This window comes from Acanthochromis polyacanthus, chromosome 11 (genome assembly GCF_021347895.1).
Source record: "Acanthochromis polyacanthus isolate Apoly-LR-REF ecotype Palm Island chromosome 11, KAUST_Apoly_ChrSc, whole genome shotgun sequence".
NCBI lineage: Eukaryota > Metazoa > Chordata > Actinopteri > Pomacentridae > Acanthochromis > Acanthochromis polyacanthus.
In genome coordinates this window covers 31,443,277-31,462,218 of record NC_067123.1, presented here as the reverse complement: position 1 = coordinate 31,462,218, position 18,942 = coordinate 31,443,277, and the positions used below count along the sequence as shown (strand labels likewise).

At 42.5% G+C, this 18,942-nt stretch overlaps 1 protein-coding gene across 3 annotated transcripts in view; it reads right to left on the bottom strand.

Annotated features, from left to right (window-relative positions):
• Nucleotides 1-18,942, bottom strand: part of phkb (phosphorylase kinase, beta) — a 348,185-nt gene that overhangs the window by 9,062 nt on the left and 320,181 nt on the right. For all 3 annotated transcript variants that reach the window (XM_051955810.1, XM_051955811.1, XM_051955812.1), the window contains 3 exons: nucleotides 14,257-14,338; nucleotides 14,012-14,069; nucleotides 496-586 (listed from right to left, as the gene is read on the bottom strand). In XM_051955810.1, coding sequence (XP_051811770.1) covers nucleotides 496-586; nucleotides 14,012-14,069; nucleotides 14,257-14,338 — 231 coding nt within the window. The remainder of the gene's footprint in view (nucleotides 1-495; nucleotides 587-14,011; nucleotides 14,070-14,256; nucleotides 14,339-18,942) is intronic.

The following is an 18,942-nucleotide window of genomic DNA, read 5'->3' as shown; positions in this document are numbered from 1 at the left end:
TATGCAGATTCAGACCTTGAGCTACTTCAGCATAATGAAATGCCTAAAACTGTTCAGAAGGGTAAAAATGATAACTGACACTCTTGAGAGAAGGCGAATCTCTGAATAACACTTGACAGAAAATGATGCGCCAAAACTAATCCAGCACATCTGAATGGCATCAGACAAATTCTTGGGTCACAATATATCAGTTGGCTCAAAGAGTGTGTCTAGACACATGGACATGGTGCATATTAGCATTCTAAGGTGGTTACACCAGCAGTCTTGCTACACCTACGGCTTAGATACACACACAATGGACGTGAGCTGTGATGAGGGACATGAGCATGCAACTGGTCTACATAGCTCTCATAGGATAACAGCGTGAGGAGCTTATAATCATGTTCTTTCAAATTAATTTTCTATCTCATCAGTGAACATTAAAATCATTATTCTAACATGCCACAACAAAAGGACTATTCACTATCAGGAGCTGTTGTCTCTGTGTCCACTTACCTGCTTGCCATGTACTAAAACACTAGTAATACTGGGGGCAAGGCTGTCCACTAGCTTAGTTAAGAGACTGGCAGCAAGACGGACAACAGACCTAGTGGACGAAAAGACACAAAAACAATCTTGACTTCATGACAGTGACAACTAACAGCTAGGATTTTAACAAACAGCATTTTTATAATAGAAACTGAGGAGCTGATTCCTCAGCTTTACTGCAGCCTTAGTGGAGCATGACTTATTCAGTCTATGTGTGGCATTGATATCATGATAAGAAAGCAGGAAATCAACTGATAATTATTGCAATTCTTCCAGTATTTGAAGTTACAATATAAAAAATACACAAAAAGTCGCTAGCATGGCTGCAGAAAGGCAAGAAATTATCCTCAAGGGACATAGCAAACCTCTTATCACACTAGAATAGAAAATGTGTTAATATATATCTTGTGATTTACATATTTCAAGTCCAGATACAATAGTAATATCTCCTAAAATATTTTAATGTTCACTAATTTATAAATTCAGTGTTCATGAGATTCAGTGCAGCCTTCAAATTGCCTCCTCTTGCCTGCAGGAATCCTATGAGAAAAAAATTAGCATATAGAGTTTATCTTCACATGGTAGCCCACAGCCAGGATTGCAATAGACAGACATGTAGATTAGAAGCCATCCTCAAAGAAGCAGTGAACAAATGTCATTTCATTATATCAGGATGTGGAGGTGTGGGGTGGGGTGGGGTTGGGGTGGGGGGTGGGGGGGCAGACGGAGGCAGATCAACCTTAAACACCTTAAACTACGCTGAGGGAGGGGGGAAGGCAGGCTCCCAGGGACCAGCAGTTCCCACCACCCGCACCCCCACCCCCTTTCCCTTTAGTTTATTGTTTTAATGGTTACTGGTAATAAAGACCGGTTTAAGTTTGATTTACCTCCATCTGCTGCTCTGTGTGCTCTCACTTTGGGTTCAGACCCCCCCCCGTACTGCGACACATTAATGGAGTTATGAATATTATCAGCTGAAACTCTACCTCTCCCTATTAAATCAGGGATGTGATTTTTCCGTGAATTCGCGGAATTCCGCTTTTTTTCAGGGATGGGAATTTACCGCGGATCCGTGGATTTCATTTGTTTGAACACTTTATTGTCGCTGATACTCCCGCGCGATAGTAACGACGTTAACGATAGCTTGTTAACGACGATTGTAAACGGCCCAGCAATTGGAAGTCGCTGCGCCGCCGCCGCAGAATCAGAACTTGCTGATCCCATCCCTGATTAAATGCTAAGACGGTGTGTGTGTGTGTGTGTGTGTGTGTAGTTATTCAGTGCTTAAACCTGCAGAAATACAGAAGTGTATCTTGAGCACAATGAGTAAAAAGGCAACAAAGCTTTAATGTTTAGAAGGCATGATGTGGTGTCAAATCACTGGTGCTTTGTTGGCAAAACTATTTCAAGCTTAACTTCCTGACCCATGGTAGGTAAATGAGAAAGTAAATTGAACTGAGTATTGATGGTATTACCTAGCTACTTGAAAACCAGCCCCAGGGCTTTTTTTTAATTTTTTTTATTTTTTATTTTTTACTTGAGCTAAAAATCCTATTAATTAACAAAACATATTTGGGGAGGACTTCCGGTTGGGCAACCATGTGAGTGGCAGCAGTCTCCGTGCCCTGCAACTCGATCTTCCGTAAACCCTAAAAAAACCCTTCTTTTTTTCACACTCAAACCTAGCAAAGGGTGGTTAAAGACCGTCTTCCTTGTAAGACGTGCAGGCTACCCAGAATAATGTCTAAAACTTCGAAGCAACAGAAGAAAAACGAACCTGACCCTCCGGGAGCCTGCGCTAACACCTGTGCGGCTAGCATCGCTAGCCTACTGGAGGAGCACAGGGCTAACATAGCTACGGACTTTAAAAACTCGTTTGCTACCCTGGAATCCCGACTGGAATCAATTCAAGCTACTATAACAGAGCACGGACAACGAATTACTTCACTGGAGACCTGTGCTGAATCAGATGACCAACGTTTGAGTGCTCTGGAAACAAAGTGTGCTACGTTAGCCGATAGCAACATGAAGCTGCTACAGAAGATGACGGATCTTGAGAGCCGGAGCCGCAGGAATAACATCCGAATCGTCGGCCTCCCTGAGTCGATAGAAGGACCTAAGCCCACAACCTTTTTCTCTGAGCTCCTGGTGGAGCTTCTCGGCAAGGAGACCTTAGAATCCCCTCCTGAATTGGACCGGGCGCATAGGTCTCTAGCTACTAAGCCCCCTCCGGGCTCACGACCGCGGCCGGTGATTATCCGCCTGCACCGCTATCAAACAAAAGACCTCATAATACGAGAAGCTCGCAAAAGAAGAGGAAAACTGCAATATCGTGGAACCTCGGTCCAAATTTTTGAAGATTATGCCCCAGAAGTGGTGGAGGAGCGCTCCAAGTACCGTAAGGTGATGGCTGATCTGTACAACCTTTCCCTGAGGCCTGCTCTACTCTTCCCGGCCCGCCTCCAGGTAATCCTCGGCGACGGGACAAGGAAGAGGTTTTCATCCCCGGAGGAGGCTTCGGTGTTCGCATCTAACTATCAACAAAGCCCGAGGCCCAGTTAACCTAGTTTGGTTTAGCTGGCTGGGCTAAGACAGTGGACCGTGGAGACCCCGGTAACGTACTGAGACACTTTAATGGCCAATTCTCACCGCACATGCCAGCATTGTCACAGATGTATAACTTTTATAAGCTTTCGGACTGTTTTCGTGGCGGTTCTGTGAGGATTGGATCTTTAGTTACCTATGTTTGCTCATTTGTTTTGAGCTATTGAAGGGGACAACACGGCGCTAGCCGAAGCTAACTCAACTCAACAAGTGGGCTTTAGCCTTCTGCACCGAAGAACTACATTAGTTCACCTAACGAGACTTTCCTGCAGCAAGCTGAGTTATTTCTATACTCGGACGTTCTACTTTGCATCTTTGTTCTGACCATTTGAATCTTACTCATTCTATTCTGCACTGAGATTAACAAGTCAACATTTGATTATGAAAGGTGTCAGCCCATTTTATAAGACAGGTTAATGGTTCTGATAATTACCCTCATTTGTTAGTCTGTTTGTTTTCTCTATCCCTTTTATCATTTATATATTATTATTTTTTGATGGGGATAAAAGGTTATTTACTTTAGTTCACCTATCTCAAGCTGCAGCACAACTGAAGGCTTAGCAATATGTAGCAGGGATAAATATTGAAACTTTTGCACAAGGTCATGGGAACCAAAGCAGTTTAAATTAGTTAAAATAAGTTTTGAGCGTGATCATCTGAGCACATCACGCTCCCAAAGTTGGAAGTTTACATGTTATAAGAAAGTAAAATGTCAGTGTTCTTCAATGATTATTATTTATATTTTCACTCTGTTGTCAGAAGAGTGTGTTTAATCATTCATCCACTCTCTGAGGTTAAAGGGTTAACAAATTTGTTTTTTCTTTGACAAGATTGAGTTGGGGCTCAGGGACAGTCATAAGGTAAGATGTTTCAGAAAGGGAAGCACAAATTGATTAGTTTAGTTAAGTTGAATTTCTTTTGTGGGGGTGGGGATTTTGAAAGGGAGGAACAGGGGTTAGGGATTATGTTTAAACCTAGATGGGGAGGGCAGTTAAAGGGGTTTGAAGGTAAGGGGACCTTTATGTCTACAAGCTACCTCATTTTGATGTGTGTCAGGTGTATGTTATTCTGTGCTATGCTATATATGTTAATACTCACTGCTTGCCTCTTGCTTCTAAGAACCAGCCTACTTTTTCGTGTAACATGACTGCATTATCTGAAGGGGGGGCTAACTGTGGACAGAAGGTAAGGTTCATCTCTTTAAACACTGGTGGTATGAATGCAGCCTCAAAACGAACCAAGATTATGACCTACATTAAAAACCTACAGGCCGATGTGATGCTTCTTCAGGAGACACATCTTCAAAGGACTGATCATAAAAAGTTGACTCGGCCGTGGATAGGACAAATATTTCACTCCGAATTTGGCTGCAAAACAAGGGGAGTTGCTATTTTAATGAGGAAACATGTTCAGTTTACTCCTAGTAATATTCTTGCAGACACAGGAGGGTGCTACATCATTATTACAGGCACTTTATATCAGAAACCTGTTGTAATAGCATCAATCTACGCTCCTAATTGGGATGACCCTAATTTCTTTAACACCGTCTTTTCTATAATTCCCAATTTAAACTCTCACATGCTCATACTAGGTGGAGATATGAATTGTGTAATTGACCCAGCTTTAGATAGATCAAGCTCTCGTATTACTCCCCCTTCAAAAATGTCACAGAGTCTATCTACTTTTATGAATCAGTTTGGTTACATAGATCCCTGGAGATTCACATATCCCTCATCTAAACAGTATTCCTTTTTCTCACACGCTCACCGCTCCTTTTCCCGCATTGACTATTTCTTAATTGATAACAACCTGACTTCCTCGATTTCCTCCATTCAATATTTACCTATTGTAGTCTCGGATCATTCGACCATCGTTCTAGACTTGTTTTTCAATTTAAAGCCTAAACGATTTAATTTTTGGCGTCTGGACACATTACTTCTGGCAGATGAAGAGTTCTGTAAATATGTCTCAGATTCAATTACCTTCTTCTATGACACAAATAAAAATAAAGAGACTTCCCCTTCACTGTTATGGGACACTATGAAAGCCTTTCTTAGAGGCAAAATAATTTCATATACATGTCATAAGAATAAATCCCGCAATGCCCGCAAGGAAGAATTAGTAAAATCAATTGCTGACCTGGACACATCATTATCAGTAACAAATACTGCGGATCTGTTTAAGGAGAGACTCAAACTTAAAACAGAACTCGATTTACTTCTTACAACAGAAGCTGAACGCCTTATTCTTAACTCGCGTGGATTTCTGTATGAACATGGCGATAAAGCGGGTCGTATTCTTGCTAATCAACTAAGGGCCAAACAAGTATCCAATCAAATAATTCAAATTAAAGACCAGTCAGACACAATTATATCAGACCCAGCCAAGATCAATGCTTCATTTAGGTCATACTACTGTAATCTGTACAAATCTGAATCCCCCATCGACGAAACCCAAATGAACAAATTCTTCCAGAAACTTGACCTGCCCAGAGTCTCCACCAACGATAACGGAGTATTGGAGGCCCCACTAACCCTGTCAGAGATCAAAGAAGCAATAAATTCAATGAACAGTGGCAAATCCCCAGGCCCCGACGGATATCCTGTCGAATTTTATAAAAAATTCTCTAGTCAGCTAGCCCCTCTACTTTTAGAAATGTTTGATTATTCTAATCAAAATGGCTCCCTGCCGAACTCTCTTATGCAAGCCTCCATCTCTCTCATCCACAAAAAAGGCAAAGACCCCCTAAATTGCGCATCTTATCGACCCATTTCTCTTTTACCTGTTGATGTAAAAATATTAGCAAAAATTCTAGCCCGCCGCTTAGAACCTATTATGCCACTTGTTGTCTCAGAAGATCAAACTGGGTTTATTAAAGGGAGGCACTCCTTTTCCAATGTCAGAAGGCTTCTCGGCGTCATTCACACCCCATCTTCTCCCACTGACCCTGAGGTAGTGATTTCGCTTGACGCGGAGAAGGCCTTCGACAGAGTGGAATGGCCCTATCTTTTCTCCTCCTTGCTACATTTTGGGTTCAGCAACAAATTCATTTCTTGGATTAAGTTACTATATCTTTCTCCCCAAGCTTCAGTCTGTACAAACACTCAACGCTCTGACTCTTTCCCTCTTTTCCGGGGCACACGGCAGGGATGCCCTCTCTCGCCACTTTTGTTTGCCCTCTCCATTGAACCGCTGTCCATAGCGTTAAAAGCTGAAAAAAACTTCCAAGGAATAAGTCGATATGGTACTGAACACAAGGTTTCGTTGTATGCCGACGATCTTCTTCTTTATGTTAGCGACCCTGTATCAAGCATTCCACACATTCTTTCTACTTTAAATTCTTTCAGCATCTTTGCTGGGTATAAGCTGAATGTTTCTAAAAGTGAATACTTACCAATTAACCAACATGCTGTAGAAATCCCAACTTCGCTTATACCATTTCGGGCTGCTGACTTGGGCATAAAATATCTAGGTATAACAGTCACTCGATCTCTGCGCTCTTTAAAAGATCTAAATTTCACAGCATTAACAACAACAGTTAAGTCAGACTTCCAGAAATGGAATCGGATACCACTATCTCTAGCAAGTAGAGTGCAAACTGTAAAGATGAATACTCTGCCAAGATACCTTTACCTCTTCCAGTGCTTACCTATCTACCTTACTCGTTCATTTTTCAATACAATCGATAGTTTGATACTCACTTTCATCTGGGCTGGTAAACATGCGAGGGCAAACAAAACCTTACTTCAGCGGGAAAGATCTTTGGGCGGCCTAGGACTACCTAATCTTCTGGGCTACTATTGGGCAGCCAATGCGCAGAAGATTTTGATGTGGTTCACCTCACCTCAGCTCAGCTGGTGCCAGATGGAGGCGGATTCCTGCTCAACATCTCTCCAAGCGTTGGCGTGCAGTACTCTACCCCTTACGCCTACTACCTATACATCCAACCACGTCGTTATAAACACACTTAAAATCTGGACCCAAATTAGGAAACAATATGGCTGGTTCACTATCCCTCAGTCAACACCTCTCTGCAACAACCATTTATTTATACCTGGCCAAACTGACTCACGCTTCAGTACATTAGGACAGAAAGGAATAAGTACACTTGGGGATATATAGATGGGGTGTTTGCCAATTTCAATCAGTTATGCTCAGCTTTCAACCTAAGTAGCACAGACTTCTTCCGCTTCTTTCAACTTCGAGACTTTGCTAGGACACACTCCTCTCAATTCCCCCAAGCTCCACCACTTACGGGTGTGGATGTAGTGCTCCGGGCCAAAGCTCTATCCAAGGGCCACATTTCTCACTTTTACAACCTCCTGGCACCAATTAACAGATCAGTGATAGACAAATGTAGGGCAGCGTGGGAAACCGAATTGCAAATAAATATCCCAGATGTTCTTTGGCAAAAAGCACTTGTCGCGATTAACTCTTCTTCCAGCTGCGCCCGACTTTCTGTGATACAATTTAAGGTCCTATTTAGACTGCACTACAGCAAGGATAAACTCTTTAGATTCTACCCCGACAAAACAACTGAATCCTGCGATAAATGTTCACAGATACCATGCAACCTATCACACATGTTCTGGTCATGCCCAAGACTATCCAACTTCTGGCAGTCTTTTTTCAATTTCATTTCGAACATTCTAGGCCTAGAAATTGGTCCGTCCCCACAGATTGCAATCTTTGGTGTGCCTCCTGATGAATTAAAAACTACTCCTAGGCAAAATAGGATCATAGCTTTCACATCTTTAATAGCCCGTAGGAAAATCCTCCTTTTATGGAAATCTCCACAGCCATTGTCTTTTAAACTCTGGTTATATGATCTATTACATTTACTGAAGCTTGAAAAAATCAAATTTCGACTTCGAGGTTGTTCCCATAAGTTTCACTCCCACTGGGGCCCTCTACTGAATTATGTGGATAGACTACCGGCCACTGAAGTGGCTCCATAATTCTCTAACACCAAATTTCCAATGAGGTTATATTATGTCCACACCACCCCCTCCTTTCTTTCCCTGTCTTTAAGTATCTTTTTCTTAAACCTTATATTCAGGTGAGCTGGTTTACTCTACATTAAGTGTAAGAAGTGACAAGAAGCAGGCAGTGGTAACTAATTGCACTTGATCAAGAAGCACGTATAAATGTGAGATCTATGTAAGTAAATGTGTATCTGTACATCTGTGTGAATGATTACTTTGATATATGGCTTGACAGGACACGTGAGGTCCCCGGGATGGGTGGGAAGGGTGTTTGAAATGTTCTGTTTGCTGTTTTTTTTTTTTTTTTTTTTTTTTTTTTTTTTTGTTGTTTGTTTTTGTTTGTTTGTTTGTTTTGTTTTCCTTTTGAAAATGTGAAAACGTGACTCGTATGCATACTGTACATTTCTTATATTTTGTTCAATAAAATATATCATTAAAAAAAAAAAAATTAACAAAACATATTTAATAAAAGTCATGCCTGTCAGTCCGACAAATTCAAATTGGAGACCATCTTGTGATGGGATTACACCAGTTGCCATATCCACAAATACAGTGACAGTCTGATCCATTAGTACTCAGTGAGTACCAGGATCATAACCATCTTCACACTTTATTTTGATCAGAATTACACATCTATAAAGCTTCATAATTGCATCTTACAAGGTTGCTGTGCTGTCATGGTGATAAAAGCTGTCCACCAACAGATACAAACACCTGTCAAAGTCCTCAAAGCCACGTTTGTGGTGGTGCCTGCTACTGTAGATGTCTCCAGGACTACATTTTATCATGATCGACAGAGACAGACCGACGTAGAGACAAGGTGAAAACAATACTAGCTGAATCAAACTATGGGGACAGAAAATTGTATGCTGTTTTTTTTTTTTTATTGAATGGGTCTCCAATTCTTGGATTTATGCATACCCTTGCTTTGGAAAATCCACATCAAGCACAGAGAGCAAAAGGAACTGAAACACCTACTCCAGGTTTCATATCACTATGTAATGTGTGAAGACACAGCGGTGGGTGACAAATTAAAGTAAAAACCTGAATCACTGTCCCCTACAGTGGGGGCATGTGGTAGCTCTGTAATGCTGTGGGGGTTATTTTGCTGCCATGGTTCGGATCTTCTGGTACTATTGCAGGTGAGGGATCACTAAAATGATGACAAAGTTGTTTTGAATGATCACCTTTACGCTTTTGTGAAACATGTCGATCCTGATGGGACCAGTGTCTTACAGGTGACAATGTCCCAATCCACAGGATATAAGAGATCACTGAGTGGTTTGATGGAAATGAGATGAATGTATCATGGTTTTTGAAGTCATCAAATCTCAATCTAATTGAAAACCTACAGATTTTGGTTTGAAGTGTTACACAGCATGCTCTACTACCATCATTATACTGAATTTCCCTTCGGGGATGAATAAAGTGATTCTATTCTATTCTATCAAAACATCAAATGAGGGAATTTCTTTTAGAAGAATGGTGTTCATCCCTCCAGTAGAGTTCGAGAGACTTGGAAAAACAATGGCAAGGTACAATGAAGATGTTCTGGCAGCACATGCTTTAATAAGACATTTGATGCTGGCTTTTACAATTAAATTTGTTACCAGCCTATGTACATGATCTGCATTTTGTTGAAGCCCACAAAAGTCAAAGTGACAGACAATGAGCTTGGTTGCATTGTTAAGAAGCAACTATCATCTGAATAGGTTATGTAAGTTGTTTAAGCCAACTGTTCAGTTTACTTCCATAGTCTTACACTTGTGCTATTGCTTTCATCTTCACTTGCTGTCTGGGTGAATATGAGGGGTGTCTGCTCATGCAGCAGGTATAGGGTGACCATACGTCCTCTTTTGCCCGGACATGTCCTCTTTTGAGAGGCTGTCCAGCCTGTCCGGCCGGCGTTTATAAAGTCCTTCAAATGTCCGGGTTTTTGATCTTGTCTAGCTTGAGCGCGTCACAGACCAGTGTATTTATCATTCACGTTGAATGGTTTCTTTGGAAACACGCTCTGAGAGGTGGAGTTTGAGCCGAACCCCGGAACGACGTATCATTCACATAGCAGTACAGAGGCGCTCCACACTCACTCACTCCTCGCAGGCTGACAGGCAGGTAGGCACACTGCGAGAGAACACTCGTACCGAAAGAAAATACCAAAACGCAAATGTCATTTCACTGATGAAATGCGAATAAAGTACCCCTGTTTTCGTCCGGGTCGTGTCAAATGGGAGGCAGAATGTACAGTCTGCAAAGCTGGGACTTATGTCTCTGTAGCTAATAAGAAAAGGAAAAAGAAGGAAAAAAGGACTGTTGACTTGAGGCATTATTTCTATATTTTTTTCATTTGCCATTAGACACAGTATTTTGAAGAATGGGCTAACTGAACATTGAAGAATAGGCTACCTCTCTTTTTTCTTTTTGTTTAATATTTTGAGGCATTATTTCTATTTTTACATAATTGATAATTGGGAGGTTATTTTGAAGAATGGTACTCTACCTCACTTTTCCTAACTAAGGTGTAAGTGTCAGACTTAAGAGAGATGATTATTTCTTATTTTGTTAAACATCTGAATACATGTGTTCCTACACAACTTGAGTAAATAACTATTAAAGACTAGAGCATGCCATATTTGTATGTGACTGATTATATTGTTTAGGAGAATTGCTTTAAATTAAAGTATATATAATTTATAAAGCAACTGTTTGTGAGTGTTTTGGGCTATTTTTCTGTATATCCAGGTAAAGTGTTCTTTTCTGGGGAATTCAGAATATCTGTTTAACTGAGTTTGATGCACAGAAAGCCCCCTGACCCACGGAAAACCCCTAAAAATGGGGGGGTGGGGGGGGCACTGAAAATTTTTCGCACACGAGTTGGAAGTGTGTCCTCTTTTCAGAGAAACAGAATATGGTCACCCTAAGCAGGTATATAAGCCCCTTCAACTAGTATGGATGCTGGTACAGTCAAATTCTATTTCATTTGCTGTATACAGCCTGCTTTAGAGCAGCAGGTGATGCTGGGCAATAACAAAGCAGCAGAAACGAAGGTACAGCCTCTGTGATAGTTAATGAGGGAGAAAGGCAACACTGACCACAAGCTACTGTACACATCTGACTCAAATTAATGGCTAGCTTGGCTTAGCTGGCTTTGCCAAACTCCTGACTGTGTGAGAGTTAGCCATTTTTCATGTTATTTTAATTAGAAACAAGTTTCATTTCAGTAAGATGTTAAGATGCTAGCAGGCTACTGCTAGCATCTTAACACACCAAGTAATACTGTTATATTACAACAGCTATAACCATAGTCACCGCTGGTCAGTTAAATGTCACAGTGAGGAGAAAAATCTTCCTTTATAAAATTTATTTCAAAGCAAAAATTGGAACTAGTATTAGTTTTACATAAATGTGAGCATAAATTATGTTTAGTATAGTCCATATCAACTTCACATCATTAAGCAGCAACTTAACATGAAGGTACACATATGTATTTATGCATTGTATGTATTATAACACATTTCATTTTTTTCAAATACGTGTTTTTTTAAAGCTACAGTATAAAACAGAAGTGAGTGCATGCCTGTCCAATATCACTTAAATGTCAAATAATTACAAATTATATAATCTATCAATGATTGCATTATTCCTAAGTTAAGCAGTAGAGTATTTCATGTAATGGACAATCAAAAATCAATACTTCAGAAAGACTACATTGAAAATATAGGCCCTAAAGTGTAAACCCAATGCAACAGAAGTGAAAATACCTGTGATGATTGAAAAAAAATCGAGCGATTTCCAATTAACCTAACTAAATGATTGTGCCTTTAAAATTTACCCATGGACACCAGAGTTTTTTGGTTTTGAACAAATGGTTGTCTATTTGCACATCTGCACTGCTAAAAATGGAAAAAAGGTCACAGAAACTAAAAAATCTGAAACACAGTTGCAGCAGTACCGAAGAGGTATAGAACAAAACATATAACTCTAACTAACGCCAGAGTGGTCACCCTCCTAAAATGACACTGTTCACAGTGCTCTACTTGGACAGTCTTGCTGTGAAAAACAGGTGTTAAACTGCTACATGTAGGTTACAGTGGAAATCAGAGTTTCTGTGATAGGTCAGACAATGTACTGGACACTGGATAACAAAAACCTCTACAGACGTTGTCCATTAAAAAATGCTTCTTTGGTCAAATAAGACCAAGAAAAATTTGATTAGGTCAAGCGTGTTTGATATGAGCCTGATCATTACTGTCACAGTGAATGCATAATCCTGACAGTGAAGCACAGATGAAGGAGTGTGATAATGTGCAGCTGCATGAGAACAAATGAAGAGTTCATTTGCAAAAACAGGTAACTCCATTTTATAAATTTTCAGAAAACTCATTTTTTTATTATTTACTTTAGATAATAATAATAATAACACTAATAATTTATTTATTCTCTATTTTGTCATGTATTTTTCTACTGAGTCAAATCTTCAGTTTGATTGATATTATCTCAAGTAAACAATAAAATAAGGTTTTCTGACAATTTATCAAAACTGAGTTATCTGTTTTTGCAAATGAACTCTTCAAATGGTGTTCGAGAGATGGCATTTACAGATGGCATCAGGAATGTCTGTGGATGTACAAAGACACTGACCAGCTACTTGACTCCCTGTCTGCACAAGCTTGGCAGAAGAGGAATATTCCAGAAAAATGATCTAAAATCACATCAGAATTTACAATTTGGGGGTATTTTAAAGAGAATGGTAGAGTAACACAGCACCTCCAGCAATAAGCAGCTGAAAAAGACTATTTCTGAAGAATGGCAGAACATCTGTCTAGAAATTTGTGCAACACTGATGTCTTTTATACTGAATAGGATTAAGTCTGTGATCAAGATTGAGCAATGCTGACTGTAATTACACTGACTTTCTACAGTACGGTTTGTGCTTTACCATAGAAAATCTAAAGTTTAATTTGATAGCAAATACTCTACTGTTTTGCTTAGAAGTAATGCAATTACTCCAAGGTGATGTAATTTTGCAAATTTTTCATTCAAGTGCACTTTAGCTAAAGTCTCAGTTCTAATCTACTCAATTGCATAAACTAATTCATCATAGTTTTTTGAAAAGTTGTAAATTTAAACCTCTAATTTAGCAAATATTTTTCTTTTCTTTATAGATTCATTTTCATTTTAATAAAGCGTCATGAACACTCTGGAATCCTAAAGTAGGATCGACTGAACCTCACACAGCTCTGAAACTAGACAGCTAGCTAGCCAGCTAACTGGGACTACACATGCAGGGTCTTAACTCTGTCTCTGCCTGAACATTACCTGTTTCCCATGCACCAGAATTGTAGTGATGTGAGGAGCTATAGAGCTGGCAACCTTCTTGATAATGGAAGCAGCTTGGCGCACTGCCAGCCTACAGTTCACCCAGATTGGATAAAAGTTATTTTGTAATGTCAAAATAAGAGAAGAGTTTGTGTTGATGACAAAAGAGGACATGACAGGTATGAACACAAGGTGTTGGATTCAGGGAGGCCTGACACAGACTTCCCACACTATTCTTATTTCATTTTTTTTTTTAACATTCATTCTCACTTACACACAAATAGTCTGTACACCAACAACTAATACTGATTGGCACCAATAAATAAATAAATTTGAACATGTACTAAATAGGAACATCTCATATGGTCACATCACTACTCCTCAATGCATATTTTATTGTTTTAAGATGTGAAACTTCGTAGTTAATTTTATATTTAGACAAACGGTGATAAGTAGCAAAATTAAATCTGGACAAATGGCACTGCAATCTCAACAAATGCAGTAACAGAAGACTGGAAGACTACAAAACAGCATATGAACTGTATGTTTTTTGTGTACGTGTGAGAATATCAGACCAAAGCTTTCTGCTGCCGGCTCTTCTGTAAATTCTCTCCAGTTCATCCATCAGGTTCTCTGGAATCACACACGTTTGTGATCAGACATTAAAAACTTTAAAAAAAACAGATAAAGTCATATCTACATTTATCATCCATTCAGGAATGTGATATAACGGATAGATGCACCAAAAGGTTTATTTTTCCATAAAAAAAAATAGACTACTTCTTTCAGTTTTTGACTAACTCTCAGTGTGTGTGCTTACCATCTTTGGAAAGGAAGTCTGGTCCTTCTCTCCTAAGCAGGATGCTGGCAAGCTGAGCCTGACTGGCCAAGCAGTCGCAGTCCTGAGTGACGACACACATATAGAATAATGGAAACATGAGCCTTGTCTTACACCCTAACAGAGACAGTCAATACATTATCTACTCATAATAGGAACTAACAAACTGTCAATAAATGCCAATACACAAAAGTCAGTGGGTGATATAGGAAGAGCCAGGATATGTAAAGCTTATTGACAAGTAAAATGATTTTAAAACACTTACTAAAGATACAGCTAGCCTGCGCAATTACACAGTGGCTGCACTGTTTTGAATTAACTGCAGTTTAATTAAAGGCTTTCAATGAAGACAAGCAAAAAAAGAAGGAATGTGCAATTTGGCTGATTGGTTGGACTCTAAGATCATCCCAGATCTAAAAAGTCACACCCCAGATAACTTCTTTCACTATTTAAGATGGCGCTGTGCGAGCAGCAGCTGGTTACAGGAGCTCTCAACCCTTTTTTCTTACTTTTCGTTTTTTCTATTGTAAATAGGCACTTTTTCCTATTTTTCCTTAAAGTGGGTGAAGCTTTGTGCAATCGTGCATATAGGAAACCCACTTTTATCACAGTTTTATTCGGAGTTGTGCTGTTTTTTGCACTTTTTGGACTTGCTTCAGGTGAGCCCTCTGGGCACAGCGGCGGCCGCTCTGAGGAACAAAGACGCTACACACGAGAGACCCTTCTCGGCCTCCGCAGCTCATCCTTTCTCTACACGGAGAGGCCCCATGTCCCCGCGGAGATACGGAGGAAAAGAAGAGGCTGCAGAGGAGGACGGCGAAAGCGCAGGACTTACTTTCCCTCTATCATCATGGGGAACGTCCTCTCCATCACCAACAAGGTAGAGGAGCTGGCCACGCTGACGCGGCTGAAGGAGCATCGTGAGTGTAGCCTCATGTGTTTCACGGAGACGTGGCTGAATGGACATACACCGGACTCTGTGGTTTCCCTGAACGGTTTTACACTCGCGCGCGCGGACCGGAACGCGGTGGGAAGCGGCAAAAAGTCTGGGGGAGGATTGGCTGTGTACGTGAATGAGCGGTGGTGTAACCCAGCAAACGTGCACGTGAAGGAACAGCTGTGCACGCGGGACTTGGAGATGCTTACGGTGGCGCTGCGGCCGTATTATCTACCGAGGGAGTTCTCGCACGTGATTGTGTTTTGCGTGTACATCCCACCATCAGCTCATGCAGGGACAGCGTGTGAAAGACTCCACAGTGCCGTAAGCGAAGCCCAGAGCCGCCATCTCCGGGCGCTCGTCCTGATCAGTGGAGACTTCAACCACGCCTCCCTCTCTGCCTTTCTCCCTACTTTCACACAGTATGTCACGTGTCACACGCGGGGCGACAAGACACTGGACTTACTGTATGTGAATGTGAAAGGCGCCTACACCGCTGCCCCCCTCCCCCCACTGGGCCGCTCGGACCACAACCTGGTTCATCTGCTCCCCCACTACACACCCAAGGTGAGAAGAGGACCTGTGCAGAAGAGAACTGTGAAGGCATGGACAGATGAGGCCAGTGAGAGACTCAGAGACTGTTTCCAGACCACTGACTGGAGCGTGCTCTACAGTCCTCATGGAGATGACATCGATGGCCTCACGCATTGCGTCACAGATTACATCAACTTCTGCGTGGACAGCACTGTGCCAACTCGGACGGTACGGTGCTTCTCCAACAACCACCCCTGGGTCACCCCTGAGCTCAAAGCCCTCCTGAACCAGAAGAAACGGGCTTTCATCTCAGAGGACAGAGAGGAGCAGAAGAGAGTGCAGCGTGAGCTCCAGTGGCGGATCAGAAGGGCCAAGAAGGACTATGGGAAGAGGCTGGAGGAGAAGCTGGTTCAGAACAACGCGCGGGACGTGTGGAGAGGACTTAAGAACATTTCTGGACATGGACAGAGTGCCAGAGGGACAGCTGATGGAGACCAGCGCAGGGCGGACGAGCTGAACTGTTACTTTAACAGATTTGACTCTCCCCCCACCCCTCTGCCCCCTTTCCTGCTCCCCCCTCTTCACACATCCCCAGCCCAGCAGACCCTCCCCTTCCTGCGACACCTTCACCGGCCCCCAACTCACCCACACGGACTACTCCCACCCCCTGCAGCCCACCTCACTCCCCCCCTCACTCCCCCCTCTCCTTCACACCGGACCAGGTGAGGAGAGAGCTGAGGCGACTGAAGCAGAGGAAATCTGCTGGACCAGACGGCATCAGCCCCAGGCTGCTGAGGACCTGCGCGGACCAGCTCTGTGAGGTCCTCTGCCACCTCTACAACCTGAGCCTCAGCCTGGAGCGGGTCCCCGTCCTGTGGAAAACCTCCTGTGTGGTCCCAGTCCCTAAAACAGCTCACGCCAAGGAACTGGCCCACTACAGACCTGTCGCCCTCACCTCCCACCTCATGAAGACCATGGAGAGGCTCCTTCTCCACTACCTCCGCTCAGTGGTGAGCTCCGACCTGGACCCGCTGCAGTTTGCCTACAGGCCCAACATGGGGGTAGAAGACGCCGTCATCTACCTGCTGCAGCGAGCGCTCACTCACCTGGAGAGCGCCGGCAGCGCTGTGAGAGTCATGTTCTTTGACTTCTCCAGCGCCTTCAGCACCATCAGGCCGGCGCTGCTGCGGGGGAAGCTGGTGGACGCGGGAGTGGATGGACATCTCGCTGCCTGGACCACTGACTACCTCACTGACCGTCCACAGTACGTGCGGCTGCGCGGCTGTGAGTCAGAGGTGGTAGTCTGCAGCACGGGGGCGCCCCAGGGCACCGTCCTCTCGCCCTTCCTCTTCACCATCTACACCTCGGACTTCACCTACAACACGGACAGCTGCCATCTCCAGAAGTTCTCTGATGACTCCGCCATTGTGGGCCGTGTGTCTGAGGGGAACGAGCTGGAGTATCGGTCGGTCATCATGGACTTTGTGGACTGGTGTGAGCGCAACCATCTGTGCCTCAACACCAGTAAGACAAAGGAGATGGTGGTCGACTTCAGGAGAAGGACACTCCCACATCCACCAGTGAACATCCAGGGGCAGGACATTGAAACAGTGGACAGTTTCAAGTACCTGGGTGTTCACCTCAACAATAAACTGGACTGGTCCCACAACACCGATGCTCTGTACAAGAAGGGCCAGAGTCGCCTCCACCTTCTGAGGAGGCTGAGGTCCTTCGGAGTGTGCAGACCTCTACTAAGGACTTTCTATGACACTGTGGTAGCCTCTGCTTTCCTCTACGCTGTCGTCTGCTGGGCCCCGGGCAGCACAGAGCGGGACATGAAGAGACTGAACAAGCTGACCAAGAGGGCCAGCTCTATCCTGGGCTGCCCACTGGACTCTGTGATGGATGTGGGTGAGAGGAGGATGTTGACCAAGCTCTCATCCATCATGGACAACAGCTCCCACCCACTGCACCGGACTGTAGTGGAGCTGAGCAGCTCCTTTAGCACGAGACTCAGACACCCTCAGTGCAAGAAGGAGCGCTACCGCAGGTCCTTCATCCCCACTGCCATCAGACTATATAACACTACTGTGTAGTTGTTATTATGTGCAATATTTATTATCTTGTTCTTGCACTTTCGTGACTTTTGCACTCCTGTTTTTTGTTTTTGTTTCTAAGAGCCCTGTAATGTTAAATTTCTCCTTTGTGAGATTAATAAAGTCTATCTTATCTTATCTTATAAGGACAGATCAGCAAAAACTGAAGGCATTTTTTCTGCTTTTGATCCTACGTATAATCTCAGTTTACTGTCCATTTTGTCAGACATTTTGAAATATATTTATATTATTATTATTACATATACATATCAAGTTAGAGAAAAAGAAACATCTATTTCAACAGCCCGATCTCACGAGGATTCGTGAAACTGTCACGTAAGTTTTAGTTTCGGTTTCGTGCGCACCAACACGATTTCGTCATGTTTTTCGTGCCGCTCACCACGAAATGCGCACCAATGTATTTTAAACGGCGGACTTTTCGTGCCACTCAGAACGTATTTCAAAAGAATGTGTATATTATATTTTTAATGTAAAACCGTGGCGAATCCAACGCTATATTTTGCATGACATCGTTCCTAAACATAACCCTAACCATAACCATAACCTAACCATAAGCCGGTGGTACACTTACCAATTTGCATAGGAATTTCAAGAATGTCCGGCGGCCGGCGGCCGCAAACGCGATCACACAAGCAGTATACGCCGATGGACAGCTTAGATCGTCATGAATCCGCCGGTATAAACCACTTTCAGATGTGATTACCACAGCGAAAAACATTTCGTGGTGAGCGGCACGAAAAACATGACGAAATCGTGTTGGTGCGCACGAAACCGAAACTAAAACTTACGTGACAGTTTCACGAATCCCCGTGAGACCGGGTTGATTTCAAATATGGTTTCTTATCCAAGTATCGATGTGGATGAGACAGGTAAAAATAGCAGTCCAAAAGCGATATATAGTTATTTACCATCTGCATAGCAGTGATATTTGACAGTGGTGATTATTAGCTTGCTGAAATTTTCAGGTCATTCACTAGTCTAAAATCCAGACTGTCAGTATTTAAATGGTTATGTACCTGGTCAAGTGCAATCTGTTCAAGAAGTTTGTTTCGAAAAACCTCTTGATATTACCATGTTTTG